Source organism: Mus caroli, chromosome 16 (assembly GCF_900094665.2).
Source record: "Mus caroli chromosome 16, CAROLI_EIJ_v1.1, whole genome shotgun sequence".
Lineage (NCBI taxonomy): Eukaryota > Metazoa > Chordata > Mammalia > Rodentia > Muridae > Mus > Mus caroli.
The window spans coordinates 42,631,936-42,658,862 of record NC_034585.1 but is presented as its reverse complement, the minus strand read 5'-3'; the positions used below and the strand labels follow the sequence as shown (position 1 = coordinate 42,658,862).

The 26,927-nt window shown below is 38.2% G+C and overlaps 1 protein-coding gene across 2 annotated transcripts in view; it reads left to right on the top strand.

Annotated features, from left to right (window-relative positions):
- LOC110311628 (OX-2 membrane glycoprotein-like) overlaps window positions 1-26,927 on the top strand; it is a 61,068-nt gene that overhangs the window by 12,002 nt on the left and 22,139 nt on the right. Inside the window, exons 1-3 of one of the 2 annotated variants that reach the window (XM_029470823.1) lie at window positions 12,655-12,744; window positions 21,052-21,390; window positions 22,476-22,775. In XM_029470823.1, the coding sequence (XP_029326683.1) occupies window positions 12,741-12,744; window positions 21,052-21,390; window positions 22,476-22,775 (643 nt within the window). In that variant the 5' untranslated portion in view covers window positions 12,655-12,740. Of the gene's footprint in view, window positions 1-12,654; window positions 12,745-21,051; window positions 21,391-22,475; window positions 22,776-26,927 lie in introns of those variants that run through there. The other variant, XM_021185049.2, reaches the window with a different exon arrangement.

The following is a 26,927-nucleotide window of genomic DNA, read 5'->3' as shown; positions in this document are numbered from 1 at the left end:
AGTACAGGGGAATGCCAGGGCCAAGGGGTGGGGGTGGGTGGGTGGGGGACTGGGGGGCGAGTATATTGGGGACTTTTTGGATAGCATTGGAAATGTAATTGAGGAAAATACCTAATTAAAAAAAAAGGAAAAAAAAAGAATGGAATGAACTACTGGGACAATTGATGCTAGTTAGCTGGAGCTAAGAAATTAGCAGTGATTAAGAAGAGATCAGCATCATTGACGTGTAATCTTCTAGGAAGTATTTTCTGGGAGCACAGAGAAGCTGTGTTTCAGAGATAGCCAAGGTTATTCCTCATGCTGGGACTGGACTTGGTAATATGTAAGAATCACCCAGGTGGTACTGCTTTTGAAGGCATGACCGTGTCTTGAAGAACAGCTGAGACTTGGCACTGTGAGAAGTCATGGAAGGCCACTGGAAAAGGTATAGCCTCAGCTGTAGTTGATGGCCCAGGACTGAAGGGGTCATGCAAAGGATTTGAGGATTGGCACCATGAAGAGAGCCTATGAGAGACTATTGGTGAAGCCTAGTTGGAGTGGAACACCCCAGTGTATTGGAGATGTCAGTACCATGGGATGATCACCAAGAACAGAAGCCATAGTGGAGTGGATCAACCTGAGCTTAGAGTGCTACAGAAGGAAGAGGTGGAGAAGGGATGCCAGCCCTTAGGAGGAGCCTAAAAGATCAAGTGGAATCCCAGACACTGAAACAAGAAGCTGTAACATTGAAATTGCCTTGGGGACTCAAAGATGCTAAAGATGCCAGAGCCATGGGATACATGCTGAGGAAAACTTTTTATAGGTCGTGGAACCAGCCCCGGGAGAAAGCAGTTGTTGCAGTCAACAAAGGTGAAAAGGGAGTGGAGATCTGAAGACTGCTTTGACATCGGCCATGGAGGTGCAGAGTTTGGAGTTTGCCCAGCTGGTTTCCTGTCTTTCTTTGGGGATTACAGTTAAGCGATTGGATGAATCTCAGAAGAACTTTGGACTTTTAATACTGTTGAGACTGCTATAGACCATCAGGACTTTGAAAGTTGGACTAAATGCAGTTTGCATTATACTATGTTTAAGTATGGCCCCCCATAGACTCATGTGTTTGAACAAGTCTATGGCAGCCAGGGAGTGGGATGCCATGGTTTGTATATTCTTGGACCAGGGAGGGGCACCATTTGAAGGTGTGGCCTTGCTAGAATAGGTGTGACCTGGTTGGAGTAGGTGTGTCACTGTGGGTGTGAGCTTAAGACTCTCACCCTAGTGCTTGGAAGTCAGTCTTCCACCAGCAGCCTTTGGATGAAGATGTAGAACTCTCAGCTCTGCCTGCGCCATGCCTGCCTGCATACTGCCATGCTCCCACCTTGATGATAATGGTCTGAACCTTTGAACCTGTAAGCTAGCCCCAATTAAATGTTGTTTTTATAAGACTTGCCTTGGTCATGGTGTCTGTTCACAGCAGTAAAATCCTAACTAAGACAGCAGGAATCAAACAAAAGCAAGATGAATCCTATGAAGACTTTATTGCTAGATTGGAAGAACCACTAGGCAGGATGCTTCCTCCCTCTGAGGGCTCTGACATATTATTAAAATAACTTGCATGGAAAAATACCAACACTCTCTGCCAGGAACTAATTAGACCAATCAGAAAAACAGAGACTGTGCAAGATTACATTAAAGCATGTATAGATGCCTCGCCAGCAGTGGTCCAAGGTCTGGCCTATGCTCCAGCAATGCAAGGGCAACATTTTAGCGCCTATGTTCAGAACTTAAATGGAGGAAGAAACCAAAAGGTTTCATGCTTTTCTTGTGGCCAGCAGGGACATATGATCTGTGACTGTAAAAAAGAAGAGCAGACGTCAAAAAATAAAAATAAGAAAAACCAACCTCTGGGATTATGTCCTCAGTGCAAGAAAGGAAAGCATTGGAGAGATAAATGTAAATCAAAATTTCATACGGATGGAACCCCTCTGAAAGATGAGGAGACAAAAAGCATTTTGAGGGGCATGCCCTTTGCCCTGAAATAAAGAAAAAAGAAAAAGAAAAAATAAAAAAAAAGGCAAGAAAGGGAGACAGAAGCAGGTAAAAGTAAACTGATTCCTCTGGCCCATCTGAAGCTTACCCAGAGCAACACAGGGAAGTTCAGGATTAGATCTTTCTGTAGACAAAGATTATATACTCTCTCTTTATGAGGGAGTACAATTAGTAGATACATGATTTAAAGGGCCACTATCATCTGGCACCTTTGGTCTTATAATAGGGAGAAGTTCAAATTATAAGAAAAATTTCTGAAGTACTTTTTGGAATAATTGACTCAGACTTCCAGGGAGAGGTAAAAATTATGATTAGGCCATTAAAAGAAACAATACAAATACATAAAAGCCAACAGGTAGCTCAGATAATAATACTCCCTTATATACAACTCCTCAATCCAATATTAAAACATACTAGAGAGGATAAAGGGTTTGGCTCCACAGAGGTGGCAGTTTGGACTCAGGAAATTACTAGACAAAGACCCTTAAAAACTATACTAGTAGCAGGAAAAAGTATCCAAGGATTATTGGACACAGGAGCCAATAGGTATTGCATTGCAGGAAAAGACTGGCTTTGGCCATGGCCTCTAGTTCATACAACCTCTACTCTGGTGGAATTAGGGCTAGCTTCCAATGTAGCTCAAAGTTCAAAAATCCTGACATGGGAATGTGAAGATAAAGTAGGTACTTTTCAACCTTACATTATTTCCTCTCTGCCATTCTCCTTATGGGGAAGAGATATCTTAGGGGAAATGAAAATAAAATTAACCACAGATGAAAAATAGAGTGAGCAGCATTTTTATAGGGGCTGCTTATGAATTATATAAGATAAAATAAATAAAATTTATTGGATAAAATTTCATGGATCAGTGATGAGCCTGTGTGGCTGAATTAGTGTCCCCTAACTCAGGAAAAGATATAGGCTTTAGAACAATTAGTAGAAGAACAGCTGCAATGAGGACATATTGAAGAATCTAACAGTCCATGGAGTACTCCTGTGTTTGTCATTAAGAAAAAAATCAGGTAAATGGAGGCTCTTACAAGATCTTAGGGTTGTTAATAAGACAATGCATGATATGGAAGCTTTACAGCCAGAACTCCCATCCTCAGTAACTGTTCCAGGGGGTTATTATGTTATAGTTATAGATTTAAAGGATTGCTTTTTTACTATAAAATTACAACCAGAAGACACACAAAGATTTGCTTTCAGCATCCCCTCTGTCAATTTTCAAAGGCCATTTCAAAGGTATCAATGGAAGGTTCTCCCCCAAGGTATGAAGAACAGTCCTACTCTTTGTGAGAAATTTGTGGATCAAGCTTTAAGATCCATTAGGGCTAAGTATAAAAAGGCTTTATTTTACATTATATGGATGATATTCTTATAGCAGAAAGAACAAAGGATTTAACTGAATTAATTTTGAAAAATATGATTGCGGTATTAACCCAACATGGACTAATTATTGCCCCTGATAAAACTCAACATAACAGGCCAATAAATTATTTGGGAAAAACAATTCATAATGAATATATCATATCTCAAAAATTGCAACTCAGGATTGATAAATTAAAAACACTTAATGATTTTCAAAAATTATTGGGAAATATTAATTGGATTAGACCTTATTTAAAAATTAGCACAGGACAGTTGCATCATTTATTTGAAATTCTTTTTTATTTTCTGGTTTTTCGAGACAGGGTTTCTCTGTATAGCCCTGGCTGTCCTGGAACTCACTTTGTAGATCAAGCTGGCCTTGAACTCAAAAATTCCCCTGCCTCTGCTTCCCAAGTGCTGGAATTAAAGGCATGCACCACCACACCCCCGGCTTATTTAAAATTCTTAAAGGAAATCCTGATCCTAAGTCTAAGAGACAGCTTACAAAAGAAGCCTTAAAACAACTAGAATTGATAGAACAAAAGATACAAGATAAATAATTTAAAAATAAATTATTTAAAACCATGGTTTCCTTTATACTTAAAACATCTTGCACCCCTACAGCATGTTTATGACAAGAAGGTATACTAGAATGGATTTATCTCCCTCATACTCAAGTAAAAATGATATTTTCTTATCCTTTTATGTGTAGTCAATTAATTATTAAAGGGAGGATAAGATCTAGGGAATTATTTGGCAAAGAAATGCATGAAATTGTTATTCCCTACAATAAAGAGCAATTGGAGTATTTACTTCAAACTGCGGATGATTGGGGAATAGCATTAACTCATTATATGGGACAAACTGAATATCAGGTACCTCAACATCCTATAGTAAAGTTTGTAGAAGAAACAGAAATAATCTTGCCTTCTAAAATAGCACTGGAGCCTATTTATGATGCCCTCATGGTATTTACAGATGGGCCATCTAATGGAACCTCAGTTGTTTATATAAAAGGTAGACCTGTAATTATTAAAAAGGCAAAGGAAACTTCTGCACAGCAGGTAAAAATTATTGCAATTATTACTGCCCTTGAACACATACCTGAAGAGTTTAACCTTTATATATATTCAAAATATGTAGTTCATTTATTTCCTGATATAGAGACAGCTTTGATATCTGGAAATTCCAAAATTATATCACTCTTGCTTCAGTTGCAAAATATAATTCAATCAAGAAAAAGAAAAAAAATTTATAGGACATATCAGAGGACATACTGGCCTGCCAGGTCCATTGGATTCAGGAAATGCTATGGCAGATTTATTAATGAAGGACCACAAGATTGCTAGTATGGTTGAACAAGCATTGGAAAGTCATACTTTCCATCATCAGAGTGCATTGGCCTTGAGCAGGGTGTTCAATTTGACACTAGATCAGGCTAGACAAATTGTGAAGGATTGTAAACATTGTCCTGATGCATATCATTCATTAAAAATGGGAGTTAATCCAAGGGGCCTTAAACCTTAAGCTTTGTGGCAAATGGATGTAACTCATATCCCAGAATTTGGAAAGTTGCCCTGTGTACATGTTATTGTAGATACCTATTCTTGTGTGGTTATGGATACTGCTAGAACTGGAGAAGCCATGAAAGATGTCATACAACATCTTATTATGTGCTTCTCCTCCTTAGGTGTGCCAAAAAGAACTAAAACTGATAATGCTCCAGCTTATACTTCTCAAGCTTTTTCAAAGTTTTGCATTCAATGGGGCATAGAACATACAACAGGAATTCCATATAACCCCCCAGGTCAGGCTATCATAGAAAAGACTCAACAAAATCTTAAGGTACAACTTCAGAGATTAAAATCTAGTGGTCACTACTACTCACCTCATCAATTATTATGCCATGTTTTATTTACTATTAATCACCTTAATACAGATGATAAAGGCTTTACCCATATGCAAAAGCATTGGGCTCCTCTACAACAGACTGTTACTCCTTTAGTAAGGTGGAAGGATCTTTTAACAGACACCTGGAAAGGGCAGATGTGTTAATCACCTCGGGAAGAGGATATGCATGTGTTTTTCCACAGAATGCAGAGACCCCACTCTGGATCCCAGACAGACTTATTTGACCCTTACACCAGAAAAAGTCTTTTGAGAACCCAGAAGAAAAAGAAGGCAAAAGAAGAAATGAAGGCAGCTCCTTCATTTTCTTCATTACTTCTCTTTTAGGCTTTAGTGCTTTAATAGCCATTCTTACTTCAGTTACAGTCTCAACAGTCGCCTTAGTCTCAGATATGAAGTCTGCACATTGTGTTAATGATGTAAATAAAAATGTATCTTTAACACTTGCAAGGCAATGAATTATAGATAAGAAAATAAAAGTAAAACTTGAAGCTTTAGAGGATGTAGTTTTGGCATTAGGACAAGAAGTGGAAAATATTAAAGTTCAGCTTTCTACCAAGTGCCATGCCAGATTTCAGTATATGTGTGTAACACCATTAACTTATAATAAAAGTCCTAATTGAAATTTTACTAAAAATAATTTGTTGGGAATTTGGAAAGTCAATGATATCACTCATGATATGGCTCAATTACAAGCCTAGATCTCTGCTATGAGCAAAGCACATGTTGAATCTACTGATATAGAAGATTTGGCTCAGTCAATTAGCTTTAGTTATGGCCATTAAATACTGTTAGTTGGCTACATTGGATCATTGTTGTTGCCATGGCTACAGGAATAATACTTCTTCTTCTTCTCCTTATTTTTCCAATAACCTTCCAACTAGTCTTTCCCATCATTTCTACAGCCAAAAGAGATATTTACAAGGTTCAATTAAAAAATAAAAAAGGGAGAGATGCCACACCGCCTCCAGCAGGATCTGTGTGACAAGTTCCACAGACTGAGGCGATTGACCTCAAAAGGGGGAGGCCTCCAGGAACCGGTTGTGGAAGTCTTCGCTGGAGAAAAAATATTGAGCTGTAGTTCTCGTGACAATCTATCCAATCTATCTGCTTTCTTTTCTCTTATTCCTTTTCTAATTTACATGTTCCTGGTAGCCTAGGCCAAGATCTTAAGCGAGAATAATGGGCAAGAAACCATCCGTAGAGATGGGGCCACTAACATGACCTTATCCCCAGGGAAACCAACGCTTTACTTTCTAAATCATTTACAAAACTATTATGATAAAACTTTCCCAACAATAAAATTTCATATGGTTACATGTGTGTCATCGAAGGTGGATTTTGGTATATGGTAAAGAAAGCCTCAATTAGGAAGAATTAAAATAGTTTAAATTTATACATATGATTATAAAAAATCAGGCACTAGATGTTAAATAATAATTGACCATGGGGCTGGAAAATTAGTTCAGCCGTTAAGAGTACTGACTATTAAAGATTTATTAACCTGCTCCTGGAAGTATGCCACTAGCCTTGGACGACAGCCCCCACTGAATACATCCTTTCAGAATTGTTTTAGTTTGATGATTTATAATGATGTTACCTGTTCTGTTTGTGATTCACTGAGTACATAGTTTAGATGAGTTGTAATGCTTGGATGATTTTTGTGCTTTAGTGTGCCAAATGATTTTTGTTGGTATCTGTGATTGTTTCACTGGATATAGTTTCTAAGAGATGTAATGTTTGTTTTTTTAATGTGTAAATCCCCTACTTGAGAGCTGCAGCTTACACTCAGATTCAAACTGCCTCTGTGATTGTTTCTGTTTGTAAGCCGCTGAATCCTTACCCACCTAGCTTCAAGGACCCTCATTCCAGGGACCCCCACACCCAACTGTGGTGTTTTGTTCTGTGTGTGTGTGTGTGTGTGTGTGTGTTGTGTATGAGTGTATAAGTGTATGTATGTGATAGTTTTCTGTCTGTAAGACATCTGCAGAGTGAACTGAAATTAATTTATTGTTAGCATTGAAATAAATATGAAAATAAAACAAAAATAATCTTCACATGAATCTTATCCAGTAGCTTTTTGTACACTAATGAGCTTTTTTTCCCCGTGATGGTACTGCATGCTGCTTTCTCCCTGTTACTGCATCATCAGTCTCAACTAGAACTGTACACAATATTTATAATGACTGGATCACATTAGCACAAACTACATGATGAGGTTGCCTGGACACAGATGTTTGGTCAGCTTCTCTTTTAGAAAAGCCTGCTCTCTCCATTGGCTTGTTTTCAAATCTGTTTCATTTCCTAGCGAACATAACTCCTCTCCCTACATTTATTTTCTGAAATCACCTAGGAGCTATAATGATGTTGAGAAATATGCCTGGAGATCCCTTAGATGTCCTAGGTGATTTTAATATGTAGCTATCTAACAATCAACACAACTCTCTCTGGTCCAGGGAAACAATTGCTCAGTTTTTAGTCTCAAAGCCAAGCTCTGATTTTGTGACAAAGATGCCTATAATTATAAATACATGTGTAGTCAGCAGATATTATTATTCATAGAACTTAGGATAATTACTTCCCCTGTGGAACTGTGGCAGCACCAAGGTAAAATTATGATACAAAGTACCCCCTATAACATCTGGGCTTTGTGTCATTTTGAAAAAGTTTTATGACAATGATTTTTAACCTTCCTAATGCTGTGGTTCCTTAAGCAATTCCTCATGTTGTGGTGTCCCACAACCAAAAAAATTATTTTTGGGGGTATTTCATAGCTGTGATTTTGCCACTATTATGAACAGTTATATAGATATCTGAAAAGCAGATGGTCTTAGGCAATCACTGTGAAAGGGTCTTTTGACCCTCAAAGAGTTCAAGAACCTCAGGTTGAGAAGCATTGGTCTGTGGGATGAGGCTTTGCAAAAAACTGGGTGATTCAAGGACAATTCTGTCAATGGTCTCTTGATAAATCTTGTCTAGACAATGAGTCTAAGGTTGCTAAGTAAATGATACTGGGTCACATGACTTTCACAAGGATATTGTTTCTGTCTAAATTGGTTCACTTTTTAAGTGTTGTTTGTTTGTTTGTTTGAAGACAGGGTGTCATCATTTAGCTCTGGCTGGTCTAAAACTCATAGAAACCACCAAAACTTTCCCAGCCTTATACAGCCTGACAACTCCAAACATCAGAGATCATTGAAGGGAATTGTCTCCACAAGTTAACAATGTAAACCCATTTTAGTGAATGGTCAAAGATACCATGAAAAGATTTTAAAACTGATAACAATCTACCTACAATTTTGAATGAAATAGAGGTTAGGAGTATTTCTAATCATCTAGATGGAAAATACGATAATTAAATATATGTCTTATACTAGAGATAGAATTATAATATTAAATGAAATAGCCGGTATGTATTTATGCTTGTAGAAAGGTTATTGATACTGACAGGTGCTCCATTGTGTGGGTCTCAAAAACCCATTTCTTTTGAGCAGATCATGAAATTTGACCATATCCATCACTGATAACCTGCTCTTTCTCTTTTTACCTCTTTACCACCCCCTCATTATTATAGATTCCTACTTTCATGTTATCTATGGAGATAAATACATGTGGTTTATAAGTATATAAAAAATCTAGGACACACAAATGAGAGAAAAGTTGACATTTGTCTTTCTAAGGCTGACCTATTTTGCTTGTATGTTGATGGCCAGCTGCAGCCATCTTCCAGAAAAATCATCCTTTATTTATTGTTAATGTCATTCTTCATGAACACAGGACACTCTATTTTGTATATATCCCATATTTTTATTATCCATTCATCTCTTACCTAGGCTGATTCTTCTATACATTGTATTTTAAATGATGCTATTATAAGCATGAACATGCAAATATTTCTGTGGAATATTGATTTAGAATCCTTTTCATGGGGAGTTACACTGTGCAAGTGTTAATTTACAGGCCACTAACAGTGTCTAAGGATATTCCTTTCCCTGCATAATTGCCACCATTTGTTACTATTTCTTGTTATTCCAGTTGATGTGAGGTGGGATCTCAATATAGTTTTAATTTGCACTTCCCTGATATGAATGTTGAGTTTTATATTTTGTTGATATTGTTGTTGTTTATGTTTATGCATATTTTACATAATCTTTAAAGTTTTTAATCATTCTTTTGGAATTTTGTACAATGTGGTTTGATCATTTTCATCACATCATTTAATTCCTCCCAGATCCAGCCCTGTCTTCCTTATGGACTCTGTATTGTATTGGTTGGTTGACTTTGGCGTTAGAGGTTTTAGTTTGGTTTGGTTTGGTTGGATTGTTGTTGTTGTTTTGTTGTTGTTGTTGTTGTTGCTTATGTGGTTGGTTAGTTTGTCTGTTATTGATTATGAAGGAGAGTAGTATAAACATACATGTTTATGCTCACTGAATACTGATCCCAGTTCTGAGAAGCCAAGGCCAATTGCATTCTTGAGAGAATATCATTATCTCCAGAGTTCAAGTTCTGTGTTCTAGTTTCACACAAATAGTCTGTCTGGGAAATTTTATTTATCTTTAAAGATAAGATAGAAATACAGGAAGCATGTTGGGAGCATGAGAAGGGGAAGAATGTCCTTATCCTGGGATCTTGTTGGAATCCCTCTCCATCTCAGGATGAAGAATTTCAGCACAATTTGATATGAAGATTACTAGCACAAAGAAACAAATCATCTCAAATTTTATGTTAAACTGTCAACAAATCACGCTCGGGGTCTGAACATATATGACTTTTAATAAGTCCTTGTCCATTTGCTTCTGTACACTTTCTGAGAATCTCAGATGAGGCTCTTTTAAAAATCTTTCCTACCAGGATGTGGCTAAACACATAATTCCCATAGGAATGGAATATGAGAAGTTGTCCTACTGGGAATAGAATTGGTCATGGAAATAAGTGGGCATTGTGGTTTGAATAGGTATGGCTGCCACAATCATGTGTTTGAATGCTCGGCCCATAGGAAGTGACATTAGTAGAAGGTGTAGTCTTGTTAGAGGAAGTGTGTCACTGTGGAGGCAGGCTATAATGTGTTATATATGCTCAAAGCATCCCCAGTGGAACAGCACTCTCTACCTTGTTACCTGTGGATCAAGATATACAACTCTTGGCTTCTTCTCCAGCACTGTGGTCACTGCCATGCTTCCCAGCATGGTGATAATGGACTAAGTTTCTGAAACTATAAGCCAGCCCCAATTAAATGTTTTCATTTATAACATTTGCCTTGGTCACAGTGTCTCTTCACAGCAATGAAACCCTAGCTAAGACAGTGGGTAAGGAAGCTCTTCTCCCTTACGTCCTGGCTCAACACAAATAGATTGCCCTAAAACAGACTCTCATATGCCCCAGCCTTGTGAACAAATATTTGTGTTCTCCATGATAACAGATGCTGTAGAGCTTTCTTTAATATCTTATATTGTTTACAATAATAGTATCTACTTGCTGTTCCCCATTTTATGATGAAGCTTATAGGAACTTAACTTAATAGACCATCTGTCTCAAAGATAAGAATCCACTTTATTGCTTCCTCTTAGTTCCTCACTTCATCTAGATCCAAAATAGGGACCCCATGGTTCTTGGATCACACGTGAGCTTGACCCACTTTTCTGTCTATGGGTATACTTTCTGCTTTACTGTGCCATTAAAAAATCTACCATTTCACTACTGCTTTTCTGGGTTTTGTTCAATTCTCTGTCACCTAAGACAGAGAACCTGGGAATTACATCATAGAAGAACCCCACATCACCTGTGGAACATACGTTTATGGAAAAAAAAACCAAACTAGAGGGTAGGAAACCCAGGAAATTAAAAATTGTTGCAATGGAGTGAAACATAAAGTATTTTTTGAATGTGGTTTCTAAGAATTTCACACCATGAACACTGTATCTGCATAATTTTCCTTTCCCTTTTCTCACTCCAATTCCTCCTCTCTCCTCCCTTCCTCTTTTCCTCTTCAATTAATACACTGTGTCATTCTGAGCATCTGAAACTCTTTATGTAGTGCTTACCTGGATGGACTTCAACTCACAGAGATCTGACTATCTTTGCCACCTGGGTGCCGAGGCAAAAGATGAACAGCACCAAACCTTCACAGAAATTGTTTGTTTTTTTAAAAAATGAGGAAGGAAGTATCTTAGTTCGAGTTACTATTGCTGTGATGAAGCACCACGAGCAGAAGCAACTTGGCAGAGGAAAGGGTTTATTTTACTCACATTTCCAGATAGCAGTTCATCATTAAAAGCAATGGGAGCAGGAATTTACACAGTGAAGAAACCTGGAGGCAGGAGCTGATGCAGAGGCTGTGGAGGGATTCTGCTGACTGGTTTGTTTTGCATGGTTTACTTTGCCCACTTTCTTATAGACCTCAAGATCACCAGCTCAAGGATAGAACCACCCACTTCTGTTGGGACCAATCAATTTCAATAGGCAAACCTCCCCAGTTAATGAATAACTTCCATGGAAAACATTGGGATGGGACAAGAATTTCAGTTCAGCTAGGAAACACAATATTGTGACTGTTAGAAAAAGAGTTTCATCATCAGATTCGATGGACTGTTCACTCCTTTGCATCCACCATCTCTTAATACTTTCTCTCTGTGCACAAGAATCAGGTAAGTCTATTTTCTTTTGTGGATGTTTAGCTGGAATACTAGGTCATAGGACATTTACTTTTACTCCAGTAGGTAAAGAGGAATGTCAGATAGGTTCAGTGGGTTATCCACATACCTATATAATTACACAGCTAGTAAATCATATAACATGAACATGTTTGAAACAATGACTATAGCGAATAGAAAAATGATGTGAATGAAGGTGGGAACACAGCTTCTGAGGTGTGCCCAACTTGCTCAAATTAGATCGTTTCCTTTTTATCTGCTTTATGTAACAAAGAAGGTAGAAGACCAACTAGGTGCTAATGATCACTTCACAACATCTTTTTTGTCTTTAGATTATGCTCTGTGTTCACAGTCAACAGCACACATACCTTTTAATGTTGAGAATGGCTTGCTTTAAGCCTCTTCTTTGTCATCAAGACTCTTGTATTATATGGGCAAGCCTATAAATAATTTGCCTTATGGATTTCTCTATCATAAGCTGAGCTAATGTAAGAATTCAACAAACATCATTGTATTGTTTTTCCTGCTTATTTTGAATGATTGAATTAACAGCCTTTAACCCATCAGCTTTCTTCAGGTTAAGGCAGTATCCAGTGTCGTTTAAGATTCCTGGAGGAGAGGCTTTGAGACACAGCGGCTCAGTAGATAAGAGTTATGGGAACATAATACTCTGTTGAAGGACTCAAGTTCTGTTCTAAGCACCTGAATCAGAAGGCTCATAAACACCTGTAAATCCAGCACCAGGGGACTCAAAGGCCTCTTGTATTTTCTGAGTTCCATGCACTCATGGGTACGTGCCCCATGCCACCAGCATAATTAAAAATAAAAAGAAATAGGATCCCTTTATGAAAAAAATCAGAAGCAGAAACAAAAAAATTTGTGATAAAGCTTCTGCTTAGCATGAATGACGTCCTGGGTTCAATCCATAACAACAATAAATAATAAGGTATTAAATAAAATGCATAATGAGGAAGGTTTTTTTTTTTTTTTTTTTTTTGGTCATGAAATGACTTCAACTATAGTGGAGAACAGAACCCGGGAAGACATGGGATGGAGGGGGAGGAGAATCAGAGCAGTAGAGAACTGTTGTGGGATGAGGGATGGGCAGCGTGGATGCTACTGTTTTTTGGGGGGGGGGGTGTTCTAATTTGGACTTTTATGTGTTTTGTTTAATCCTTCCCAGAAGGCAAGAACCAAACTATCCATGGAAACTAAACTGTTTGTGGGAACTCATAACCATCAGAGCAAAGACCTGGGTGATGAACACAAGCTTTCTCTAGTAACTAACTTGTCGTGGGTTTAGGATGCTTGTGATGCTTTGAGACAGTTTAAATTCATGGTATTTATTTTGAAAAATATTTGGTACAAAGTTGCTTGTAACTTTATCATGAAGATGAAATTAGTGGAAAATGTTTGACATTATGTAAGTGGGGAGGATCAAATTCTGTGGCTGGGTTTTTAACTTTTGTATTTAAATAACATAGACACTAGGGAAGAAGAGATCATGTTCCAGAGCAGCGTTCAGACTTCTTCCCTTGTACTCTCCATATCCTATCTCCTCACACTATGGGTTTATCTGTTGCTGATTAAAAAAAAAAAAATAGATGACCACTTACCATCTGTTCATTTGTGTCTGGTTTCTTTAATTTGTTGATAGATTTAATTACATTTTTAGAGGAAATGTAGTTCACTAAATCTCAATGTGTAATGAATTCCTTTGTATAATGCTATAATTTATGCAATTGATTATTTTTAATATATTGTTATTAGTTATTTGAGTATGTCATACAATGCATTTAATCATACTTACCCCCTACTTCTATCTCAATTCCTCTCCAGATACATCGTCACCTACTCCTGCCAGCTAAATTCATGTTCTTTTTAAAAATTAAACTGAATCCACATTATTCTGCCCCTTTACCAGTGACTGTGGATTTATCCACTGCAGTGTGTCATGAAGTCTGTTCTTAATTTGCAATTTAGTTTTGATCATGATAAATGTTACTATGAAATGTTCTTTTGTTCATATTTTTGGAGAAGGCATGTGTGTACATCTACAAGTTTTATGCTATGATTAGTCTTACTACTTGTAGAGATGCTTTTGTTCATTGATAATATCTTATCAATCCCCAAGGATTCCCGCCGAGTATCCAAGAGAATTCAAACTCCTTTCAGCAGTATGTGTGAGGTGTGCTATTTCTACACATTGCCAGTCAAACTTGACTTTGTTCACCATTCATTTAGACATCTAGTATATTTGGTCCTCAGTTTAACCTTTATTTTCTTGATAACCAAGTTGAACACCTTAAGTGTATAAACTATACAGCTAGGTGTGGAATAATACATACTTTAGGGTACATATGTACATAATACATTAGGTAAATATATATGTTAGGATTAAAATACAAATTTGGTCATATGTCTTAGTCGGGATTCTCTAGGTCACAGAACTTATATAGATCACAATCTCTATAAAGTTAGGGAATTTGTTGATGACTTATATTCTGTAGTCCAACTCCCAACAATGATCAGCAGCAGCTGTGAATGGAAGTCGAAGGATCTAGCAGTTGCTCTGTCCCACAAGGCAAGCAGACAAAGGAGAGAGTAAATCTTTCTTCTTCCAATATCCTTATGTTGGTCTCCAGCAGAAGTTGTAACCCAGATTAAAGATATGTGCCACCTCCCAGATGACCTTGAACTCAGAGATCTCCCTGACTTAATCTTCTGGAATTCATAGCCATTAGGCTGAAAGATCACCATGCCAAGATCCAGGTCAGAGACTTGTATCTCCCAGCCTCCAGATTAGGATCACTGGTGAGTGTTCTAATTCTGGATTGTAGTTCATTCCAGATATAGTCAAGCTGACAACCAGGAATAGCCACTATAATCACATATGTGTGTGTGTGTGTGTACATGTGTATGTATGTGTATATATATATAATTTATTTTATATTGGTTAAATCATAATTCTTATTTTATGTCCCTAATAAATATTTATTAGGTAATATTTGTTGGGTACCATTTTAGAAACTTGATATGCAAGTGTTGAAGAACACACTGTAGTTCTCTGCCCCTTTTTTAGTTCTGAGGATCCAGTGCAGGCCCTTGAATGTTTTAGGCAAGCATTCTACCACAGATAATATATATAGAATCTCCAGCCATATTACTTTTTACAGAGACACAGTCTCACTATTTACCATAGGTTGGTCTTGAATGCATAATCCTCCTTCCTCTGTCTACAGAGTGTGTTACCTTCTATTGTTCAGAAAAGGCAAATAAAATGTTAATCATTAAAGATAGAGACAGGTTGTATTTGAATACACCACTGTAATATGGAAATATATATCTCTTAACACTGGCACTTGTTTTCAGAGTCTTCACAGAGGACAGAGCATAAGGATTATGAGATTGTTGTCCCGGAAAATGTCAGTTTTATTAGTCCGAATTTGACTGGCAGATGAAGACAGAAATCTATTCATCGATATTAAAGAGACTTAAAAGTTTAAATTTTTATTTAAACATAATAAGAAGCTGAAAAGAAGCCTCAGAAAATGTATTACTTTCTGACCACAAACCCATAGAACAGTGTTTTCTCTGCTTTCAAGTAGGAGGAAGTCTTCTAGATAGGATAGGGTTGTAGCTATTTTGAAATGCAAAAACTCCAGTTGGAGTTAGAAGCTTGGGGTTGGGGCCTGGGTTCTGAGCCCATGAAAGAGTGCAACAAAGAATGATAGGAAAACTTTTCATTCAGTCTGAATGATTGAATTAAGAACATTTAGTCCATTTGTTTACTTCAGGTTAAGGTAATAACTAGTGCTTAAGTGCGGAGTTTTGAGAGGTGGCTCAGTAAATAAGAGTTAGGAGCATATTGGGTTCTACATGAATACCCAAGTTCTTTCCCAAGCACCTACATACATCAGGAGGCTCACAAGCACCTATAAATCAAGCTCTAGGGGATACATAAACCTCTTGTATCCTGGGAGGGTATATGCACTCAGGGGCACATACCCCATGTCACAAGCATAATTTAAAAATAATAAATCCCTCAAATTTGAATTCAGGAACAAAAAATATGGTAAACTGAAAAGAGGGGCTAAGGTTTAGTGAGTAAGCTTCTGCTTAGCCTGAAGGAGATCCTGCATTCAATTATAGCAGCAAGTAAAATTAATAAAGGAAGGAAGGAAGGAAGGAAGGAAGGAAGGAAGGAAGGAAGGAAGGAAGGAAGGAAGGAAGGAAGGAAGGAAGGAAGGATAAATAAGGAAAACTTCTGTCAGGAAATAGCTCCAACTATAGTACAGAACAGAACCTAGAAAGGCTTGAGAAGGAAGAGGAGGAACAGAAGGAGGAAGAGGAGGAGGAGGAGGAGGAGATCAGTAGAGAAACTGTTGTAGGATAAGGGATGGACAGTGTGGTTGCTTTTTTAAAAATCTATTTATTTATTTATTTATTTATTTATTTATTTATTTATTTATTGGTTGCTAGTTTGGGTTTCATGTTTTTTTGTTTAATCCTTTCCTGAAGGCAAGGACCAAACTACCTATGGAAACTAAAATGTTTGTCGTGACTTATGTCAGATGACTGAGTGCGTGTTCTCATTGTATTCAATGCTGTGAGTCAGGTAACATTACTTGTGTTATAGAGATCAAAATGGTGAAGTGCAGAAAAGTAAAAGATTGTTAGAAGACCACAGTCTCACAAATCAGCCCAGGGAAAGCATGAGCACAGAACTGGCTGATGAACGCAAGAAACGTGCCTCATGCCTTTGAGAGGTTCATGATGCTTTTGTAGGCCACACCTACTGTTAACAAAGCCACGCCTTCTAATTCCTCTCCTGTCATCTCACTCCTTGAGGACTGACGTTCAAATATATAAGCCTACAGTAGCCATTCTTATTTCAAACCCCCACAATCTTCATATTCTAGCTCCTTACACTATGGGTGTATTTTATTTGTTGATTAAAGAAAGTTGAAAAAGAAAAGTACATGACCACTTAACATGTATTCATTTGCTACTGGTTCTTTAATATATTGATAGGATTCATCCATAATTTTAGAGGAAACAGTTCATTGAATCTAATTTTGAGTGAATTTCTTTGTATAATACCATGATTTATGTAATATATTGTCTTAATTTACTTATTATTTGAGAATTTCATATGATGTGTTGTAATTATATATACTCCCTACTCCTCAAGCCCCTCTCAGATCCACCCTCACCTCCATAGGACAAATTCATGACCTTTTTAAAAAATAACCTACCTATTCCAATATGTCCTGCCATTATACTCATAAATATGGGCCTAGCTACTGCAGTGTGGCATAAAATATATTCATAACTTGATGTTCCATTTCCATCATGACAAGTAATGCTCTTGTGGACTTCTTTATTCATGTTTTTGGAGAACACATGCATGTACTTCATTAGGTTTATGTTAGGAGTAGTCTCACTGCTTGTAGAGGATGATTATACTCAGAGATAAGAACATTAACAGTTTTCCTGAGTACTACAGAATTTATACTCCCTTCAGCAGAATATATGTGAGGTATATTGTTTCTGCACATTCTCAAACACATGACATTGATTTCAGATATTTGGTGCATATGTAGTCCTCAAGTTAAACTGTATTTCCTTGATGAACAAGTAAAATGACTTAAGTACACACAAAGAACATTGAAGAATAATACCTACTTTAAATTATATATGTACACATATTCATTAAAATATAATAGACCTTGATTTATATATATGTATATGATTATATCTATGATAATAGATTTACTTATATGTATATATATATAGTGCCATGTGTTAATTTATAATTCTTAATATCTACCTTTAATAAGTATTTATTAGGAAATATGTGCCAGAAACCATTTTATTAAGAAAATATTCAGTGATAAAAATATACTATACTCCTCTCATTTCCTTGTCTTCTCTGTCTCTCTGTGTCTCTGTGATTCTGAGTCTCTCTGTGTCTCTCTGTGTCTCTGTGTGTCTGTCTCTGTCTCTCTGTCTCTCTCTTCTCAGTATCTAATGCAGGCCCTTGAATTTGCCAGGTAACTGATAATGTACATAGAATATGTAGTATTTTTCGTTTTTAGAGAGACACAGTGTCAACTATATATCATAGGTTGGTCTTGAATGCATAAACTTATTCCTCAGTCTGGACCTTGAGCTTCATTTTTTTATTGAGCAAAAGAGGCAACTGAAATGGTAATCATTCAAAACAGAGAGAGACAAGTGTTATTAGAGTACTCCACAGAAGAATGGGAGAATGTATCTCTTTTTATTTTTTATTAAACTAATAACATTTATTTTAAAATATACAACTAAGTATTGACATTTTTAAGTCATCAAAATAATTTATAATAGTTAAATGCCTCTTAAATATGCGTGATATCTTCTGAAGCTAAAATTAATATACACTCAACCAGTTTTTAAAATCTGTTTGGAACATTAAACATGGTAGAAGTAGAAAAAAATCTCTTATGAAGTCCTCTATGAAAGGAAATTGTGACAAGTTCCTGACTAGAGAGAAACAATTCCATCTCCAAGGAAGAATACTCAGTATTACTGTGGCTTCATAGAATAGATTAGGGAGTTTTCCTTCTGTTTCTATTTTGTAGTAGAGTTTGAGGAGTATTGGTATTAGGTCTTCTTTGAAGGTCTGATATAATTCTGCACTAAAACGATCTGGTTCTAGGTTGGTTTTGTTTGTTTGTTTGTTTTGTTTTTGTTTTGTTTTGTTTTGTTTTTGTTTTTGTTTGGTTAGGAAACTTATAATGACTGCTTCTATTTCTTTACGGGTTACAGGACAGTTTAGATGGTTTATCTGATCCTGATTTAACTTTGGTATTTGGTATCTGTCTAGAAAATTGTCCATTTCATCCACATTTTCCAGTTTTGTTGAATATAAGCTTTTGTAGTAGGATCTGGTGATTTTTTAAAAAAATTTCTCAGTTTTTGTTGTATCTTTCTTTTCATTTCTGATTTTGTTAATTTGGATACTGTCTCTGTGCCTCTGGTTAGTCTGGCTAAGGGTTAATCTATCTTGTTGATTTTCTTAAAGAAACAGCTCCTGGTTTTGTTGATTCTTTGTAAAGTTCTTTATTACTCTCCTTGGTTGATTTCATCCCTGAGTTTGTTTACTTATTGTTGTCTACTCCTCTTCGGTGTATTTGCTTCTTTTTTTGTTTTAGAGCTTACAGGTGTTCTGTTAAGCTGTTAGTGTATGCACCATCCAGTTTCCTTTTGGAAGCACTCAGAGCTGGGTTTTCCTTTTAGCACTGCTTTCATTGTGTCCCATAAATCTGGGTATGTTATACCTTCATTTTCATTAAATTCTAAATAGTCTTTAATTTCTGTATTTCTTTTTTCTTTTTCCAATTTTTTATTAGATATTTTCTTCATTTACATTTCAAATGGTATCCCGAAAATCCCTTATATGCGCCCTCCCTGCCTGTTCCCCTACCCACCCACTCCCACCTCTTGGCCCTAGTGTTCCCCTGTACTGGAGCATATAAAGTTTACAAGACCAAGGGGCCTCTCTTCCCAGTGATGGATGACTAGGCTGTCTTCTGATACATATGCAGTTAGAGACATGAGCTCTGGAGGTACTGGTTAGTTCATATTGTTGTTCCACCTATAGGGTTGCAGACCCCTCCATCTCCTTGGGTACTTTTTCTAGGTCCTCCATTGGGGGCCCTGTGTTGCATCCAATAGATGACTGTGAGCATCCACTTCTGTATTTGCCAGGCACTGGGATAGCCTCACATGAGACAGCAATATCAGGGTCCTTTCAGCAAAATCTTGCTGGCATATGCAATAGTGTCTGCTTTTGGTGGCTGATTATGGGATGGATCCCCAGGTGGGGTAGTCTCTGGATGACCCATCCTTTCATCTTAGCTCCAAACTTTGTTTCTGTTACTCCTTCCATGGGTATTTTGTTCCCTATTCTAAGGAGGAATGAAGTATCCACACGTTGGTTTTCCTTCTTCTTGATTTTCTTGTGTTTTGTGAATTGTATCTTAGATATTCTAAGTTTCTGGGTTAATATCCACTTATCAGTGAGTGCATATCAAGTGACTTCTTTGTAATTGGGTTACCTCACTCAGGATGATATCCTCCAGATACATCCATTTGCCTAAGAATTTCATAAATTCATTGTTTTTAATTTGAGTAGTACTCCATCATGTAAATGTACCACATTTTCTGTATCCATTCCTTTGTTGAGGGACATCTGGCTTCTTTCCAGCTTCTGGCTATTATAAATAAGGCTGCTATGAACATAGTGGAGCATGTGTCCTTCTTATCAGTTGGAACATCTTCTGGATATAAGCCCAGAAGAGGTATTGCTGGGTCCTCTGGTAGCGCTATGTCCAATTTTCTGAGTATCCTGGATGGTTTTGTTCAAATTCTTCACCTGTTTGATTGTGTTTTCCTGCAATTCTTTAAGGAATTTTTGTGTTTCTTCTTTAAGGGATTCTAGCTGTTTACCTGTGTTTTCCTTTATTTCTTTAAGGGAGTTATGTCCTTCTTAAAGTACTCTATCATCATCATAAGATGTGATTTTAAACCAGAGTCTTGTTTTTCTGGTGTCTTGTGATATCCAGGTCTCACTGTGCTGGGAGAACTGGGTTCTGATGATGCCTTGTAGCCTTGGTTTCTGTTGCTTATGTTCTTGCCCTTGCCTTTCACCATCTGGTTATCTCTGGTGTTAGCTGGTTTTGCTGTCTCTGACTGTGGTTTGTCCCTTCTGCAAGCCTCTGTGTCAGAACTCCTGGGAGACCAGTTCTCTCTATTACGAATTTGGGTAAGGAGAGCCGTGTACAGGGTCAGATCTGGGTTTCAGACAGAAACTGGAAAGATTCTGTCCCAGGCTATTCCTTGGTTCCTGTGTCCTGATGGCTCTTGACAGGTCCCTCTTGGACCAGAAATCTGAACAGAAGTGGTGGTCTTACCTGTGCTTGCAGAGGTGTCAGTACTCCTGGGAGACTTGCTCTCTCCCAACAGCATTTTTTTATGGTGTGTTATAGCACAGGATCAGCTCTGTGTGCAGATGCAGAATATATCTCTTAACAATGAATCTCATTTTCAGAGTCTTCACCGAAGATAAAGCATAACACTTATGAGAGGGCTGTCCTGGGAGGAAACATGACCATCTTCTGCAACTTCACAAGTCTGAAAAATGTTGAACAAATCACCTGGCAAAAAATCCAAGGCTCATTGCCTCAAAATATTGGCACTTACAGTCATAAATATGGAGAAAAGATTCTACCACCATATGTAAACAGGTTGCAGTGCAAGATCCTGGAACCCAGTGCCTACTTCATGACTATCCAAGGAGTGACATTTGAAGATGAAGCCTGCTACAAGTGTCTGTTTAACACTTTTCCACATGGCAGCCATGGAGGACAAACCTGCCTCACCATTATAAGTATATAACCCCTTTCCTGAAGGTTTCTATAAAGAGGGGTATATGTTGTAGAGTTATAGTTTTTAATAACTTTGTCCAGAAAATGAAAGATAATAAATAGCTGGTGGTGATTGGTCCAAGTTACTTAGGTGGGAAAAAAATAATGGAGATCAATTATGATTTTGTGCTCAGGCAGGATCTTTTCCCTCTGTACATCATTTCTTTACATTGTGCTGCACTCGTTTCCATTAAGTGGAGAAAACCCAGAAAAGTGTCAGAATGTTGTTACTAAGATGAATGTATGAGAAAAGAGAAATCAGAGAAAAACAAGGAGACATGAAGCTAAGGGAATTAGGGTTGCCCAGTCTTCAAATGAGCAAAATGTCACAGTGCTAGTGAGAACACCAGTTCCTTATTATGTCACTGTAAAATGATTATTAATATTATATGTATCTTAATTAGTGCTGGAAATTAATATAGCAGCAGTCATTTCTTAACCATCTGGTTTCCCCCAAATAACCACACAGAGAGCTTTTAATATTTCAAAGCATAGGCCTTAGCTGGGCAGATTCTCAACTAGTTCATCTAAGTTAACCCAACCACTTAACTCCAACCAGCCACGTATAGTATAGCTAGCTATACTATCCAGGCCAGCAGTCACATCTGTCTCCTCTCATATCTCTTGGAGAAAGACCTTCCTTTCTTTTCCCAGAGCTCCTTTCTCCATCCCAGAAAGTCACACCTTCCACATCCTGCCCATATAATTGGCCACTAGAATTTTTTATTAAAGCCAATCAGAGAATGCTTAGGTAGATGAGGAACAACAGAGACACAACTTTACACAGTGAACCTTATCATGTCTAGATGAGTGTGAAGTGCTGGGATGTATATAATATAATTTATAGATGCATGGAAGTTGAAACAGCAGTCAGTAGACAGAGAAAAAGATATTAGAAGTTTTGTGACATCTGTCAGGATATATCAGCTAGGGATGTTTTCAGCATTTGTGGGTCATATAGAAATTGGGGGAAATGCCACCCTCTCACAGCAGAGAATTTGGTATGACTTGCTTTTGTAGTAATTTTGCTTCCCTCTCTTTGCCTCAGCTGTATCTGAACTAGTAACTGAACTCCAGTCTGTTCCTGGCTCTGAAGATCTTCATAGCCTTCATTGTTCAGCTGTGGGAAAGCCTGCCCCTGGAATCTCTGTTTACCCTTCCCAAGTCACAGTGCAGGCACCACAAGAGTACTTTGCTCAGAACGCCAATGCTACAGTGACTGTCACTAAAATCTACAACATCTCTTTAAAAACTGCGAGGATCTTGGGTCTCCAGGACTTGGTTGTGTCAATGACTCACTCGGTAAGAAACGAAGAGAAAATAGTCCGATTGCCAGTCAATCAAGGAGGTGAGTAAAAGTGACAGTGAAGTTAAAGTGGGCAAAAGCTTAGTCTGTAAAATGCTATCAATGAAAACACAGAGCCCATGTGAAAAGCTGGACATGGGAGTGTGCTCATAATCAAACACGGCAAGAATAGACAAAGTTGGAGAGCACATTTTGTTGATCTCTAGCATCCACAGCACATGCATTTACACACACACACACACACACACACACACACACACATACAAAGAGAAAGAAATTGCAGAGATATTTATCTTTTAAAAAATCTATTATAAGAAATAATTTCATAAATTGGCTAATTTTAATAACATAAATCAATATAATACCGATGCGTGATTAAGAAATTAAACAATGAAACCAATTACAGGGTCCTATGTCTTTAATCCCAGTCATTGGGAAGCAGAGGCTGAATGGCCTCTGTTAGCTCAAGGCCAGCCTGATCTGTATAGTGTGTTCCAGGACAGCCATTCGTAGTGAAACTCTGTCATCAGAAACAAACATCAACAATGAAAAAAAAATCAAACAATGTCAGGAGGCTTCACCCTAACCATTCGTCTTGTGGCGTGCTGTTCTTTGCAGACAACTTCTTATTTTTTGTTATCCATAATTTTATGTTGAATTCTTTTTAATCCTACACAGAGAATTTTCTTTAAGTTTTCCTTTAGTTTAGGGTTGCAGATAGCTTTATTTATTCATTCATTCATTCATTCATTCATTCATTCTTTTTTTCATCTGCTATCTTTATTATTTATTTACCTCACATAGTATCTTTATTATTTATTTATCTACATCGTATATTATTTTATGATTTATTTACATCATATACTATCTTTATTATTTATTTATTTTAGCTTTTTATTGATTCCCTGTGAGTGTCCCATTAGGTACCCCAGTTCCACTCATGGCACCATTCTTTACATCCTTCCTCTGCCCTTGCAACCTGTCCCCCAGAAGAAAAGTACATAAGATAGCATAGAAAAAGAAAGAAAAAAACAAAGAACAAAACCAACTTGTCATAGAAGCTGTAGTAGGTCAGTGCGTTACACACTATACGCTTTTGTCCATACATCTTTATCTAGCAAATGTTCACTGCAATGACTCTTTGCTCTGGTTTGAGGCTTCAGGCTTCTGCTACACTATTAATACTGTATCCTCACTGGGACTCCTCTTGGATATCCTGTGGTTACCCTGTGTCATGGGGATCCTGCAGCTTTGGATATGCAGGACTGGTGCTTTCATGTTGTTTGAGCAGTTCATAGATGGGGTAGAGATTGGGATGCAAAGCCCCAGTGGTAGCTCAGTTGGTCAGCTTACCAGCTGTCCTATGTCTGCACCACCAGGGTGAGCTCTCCAGCACTGTCACAGATAGATCACCCAGTACTGCAGCCAGCAAGGTGCAGGATCAACTCTCCTAGTCTCCTACCCTCAGGACCAGCTCACCTGTGCCCCACCCCCAACCAGGGTCAGCTGGACTGTGCTGCCCAGGCAAGGTACAGGGCCTGCTCTCTGGAGTGCTGCAGCCAGTGAAGGGCAAGGACAGCTCTTATGACCTCAGGGTCAGCTGACTTCCCTGACTCGGGTGAGGGCTGAAAGGCATCTCTCCCTCACCCACACTGCATCAAGGCAGATGAGGGTACCCACCCTCATCTATTCCCCTGCCACCAGGGTCAGCTCTATTGTGCTGCCCTGGCAAGGGTTAAGCCAGCTGTCCTGAATGTGATGACCAAGGAGGGCTGGGGCCAGCTCAGTACAATGCCTCAGGTGGCAGTCCAGACCAAGGATATAAGCATGGCCCTCAGTGATAACACAGGTTTGGGACATCAACACAACCCCGCAGTTGCCATAGGACCACAGAACTAGACATGGCTCTCAGAAACAGCATGTGCTCAGACAGCAATGCAAGCCAGTCAGATCAGCACATCTCACCCACTCTCTGAGGTAGCATGGCTCTCAGACATCCACATGGTTTCTGGTGGCAGACAGACCAGACCACAAAAATCCACTTGGCTTTGGTAGTAACTTGGTGGCAGCCTGGACCAGACCCTAACTATAGCCCTGCTGTTGCCCAGGCTTCTCACATCTGTCTTGTTCCTCACTGCTGCTGAGTCTTCATTTCCACCTTTCTCTACAGTGTACATACTTTCTCTCCCATCCCTCCACTGAATATTTCATCTTTCCCATCTCTCCATCACATATTTGCCTATCACTGTGGCACCCTTGGTGGGTGCTTGGGTGTTTTTCTTCAGGCCATCCTGAAGGCCAAATTACTATATTTTTAAAGGGACATTTCCACACCACTTTATTTCATGTTAAGTAGTTGTTTCCTTCTTTCATCAATGTGGTGACACCATTGAGTTTCCCTCATTTTAAAATTTTATTTTTAAATTAGCATATAATGACAGTTTTGAACAAAGGGACATTTCATCTTATCGTTTCCCCTCCTTCCATCTCACCCACACCCTTGCCATCCCTTCATTTTCCTCTTCCATTACCTAACTGTCCCTGTGTTCACACTTCTAGCCACTACTGCTCTCTGTCTTCTTAGCAGGTTTTTAGACTTTACCCACATCAGGTCTTGTTTAAGCAGACACACAGGAAGTCAGACAGACAAGCAGGCAGACACACACACACACACACACACACACACACACACATGCTAGAATCCACATATGAGGTAGAACATAAGGGTTTTGTCACTCTGAGTTCGCTCTCACTTTGCTTAATGTTCATGCTATCCAGATCTATTTTTTTCCTACAGATTTCATAATTTTATTTACAACTGAATAATATTATATTGTGGGTATACATCACATCTTTATTATTAACTTCTCTGTTGATGGACATCTAGGCTGTGAATATAGCAGCTGTAAGCATTGATGTACAAGTGCCTCTACAGTAGAATCTGGAGTCCTTAGGGTATATGTCCAGAAGTGCACAGCTGGATCATTTCATAATTTTCTTTTTAATTCCTTGCAGAGCCACCAAACCAAATTCCATAGTATGTGTATTAATTTGTATCACCACTAGGCAGTGAGTAAACATTCCTTTCCCCCCACATCCTCTTGACCATCTGTTGTCAGTTTCCTTCCTAATAGTCCTCTGATTGAGATGGTGTGGTGTTTCAAAGTAACTTTAATTTACATTTCCCTGAATACTGGGGACATTAAGTAGTCTTTAAAAAATACTGGAGGGCTGGAAAGATGGCTCACTGATTAAAAAACATTGGCTGGTCTTCCAGATGCTGAGATTGGATCCCTAGCACTTACATAGCAGCTGAAAATGCTGCAATTCCAACTCTAGCAGATCTGGCCTTTTCTCTGGCCAATTTTTATAACTCTTCTTTTATAAGATTTATTGTGGTCATGGAAGCTCTTTACAGCAATGGACCAGTCACTAGGACAATTATAAATAATAGCAATTTAATTGAATTAAAGTTCTAGTAAAAGGAAATGAAATTAAGCACTGGAGACGTACATGTAGCACAGAGCTGGCTAATAATTGGAAGGCTTTGCATGGTAGGATGCACCATTAGAACAAAAGGGAGATGAAAATCCCTGGTGCCAGCAATGCTGTTACAATGACTCCTTCTCATTATGATGACCTTAAGCTACTCACAAGGGACTGCCACCATGACCTAAGCATGTCTTGTAGATTATACCTCTTGATATTGTTGCACTGGCAATTGTATTTTCCCTATTCAAATTTAATTTTTAAGTTACCATAAAAAGTACTAGACTTCATTAGCATTTGTGTGTGTTGTGTGTATGTGTGTCTGTGTGTGTTATGTGTGTATCATTACACTTTTTTTTTAATTAGGTATTTTCCTCAATTACATTTCCAATGCTATCCCAAAAGTCCCCCATACCCCGCCCCCCACTCCTCTACCCACCTACTCCCATTTTTTGGCCCTGGCGTTCCCCTGTACTGGGGCATATAAAGTTTGCATGTCCAATGAGCCTCTCTTTCCAGTGATGGCCGANTAGGCCATCTTTTGATACATATGCAGCTAGAATCAAGAGCTCCGGGGTGTACTGGTTAGTTCATAATGTTGTTGCACCTTTAGGGTTGTAGATCCCTTTAGCTCCTTGGATACTTTCTCTAGCTCCTCCATTGGGGGCCCTGTGATCCATCCAATAGCTGACTGTGAGCATCCAC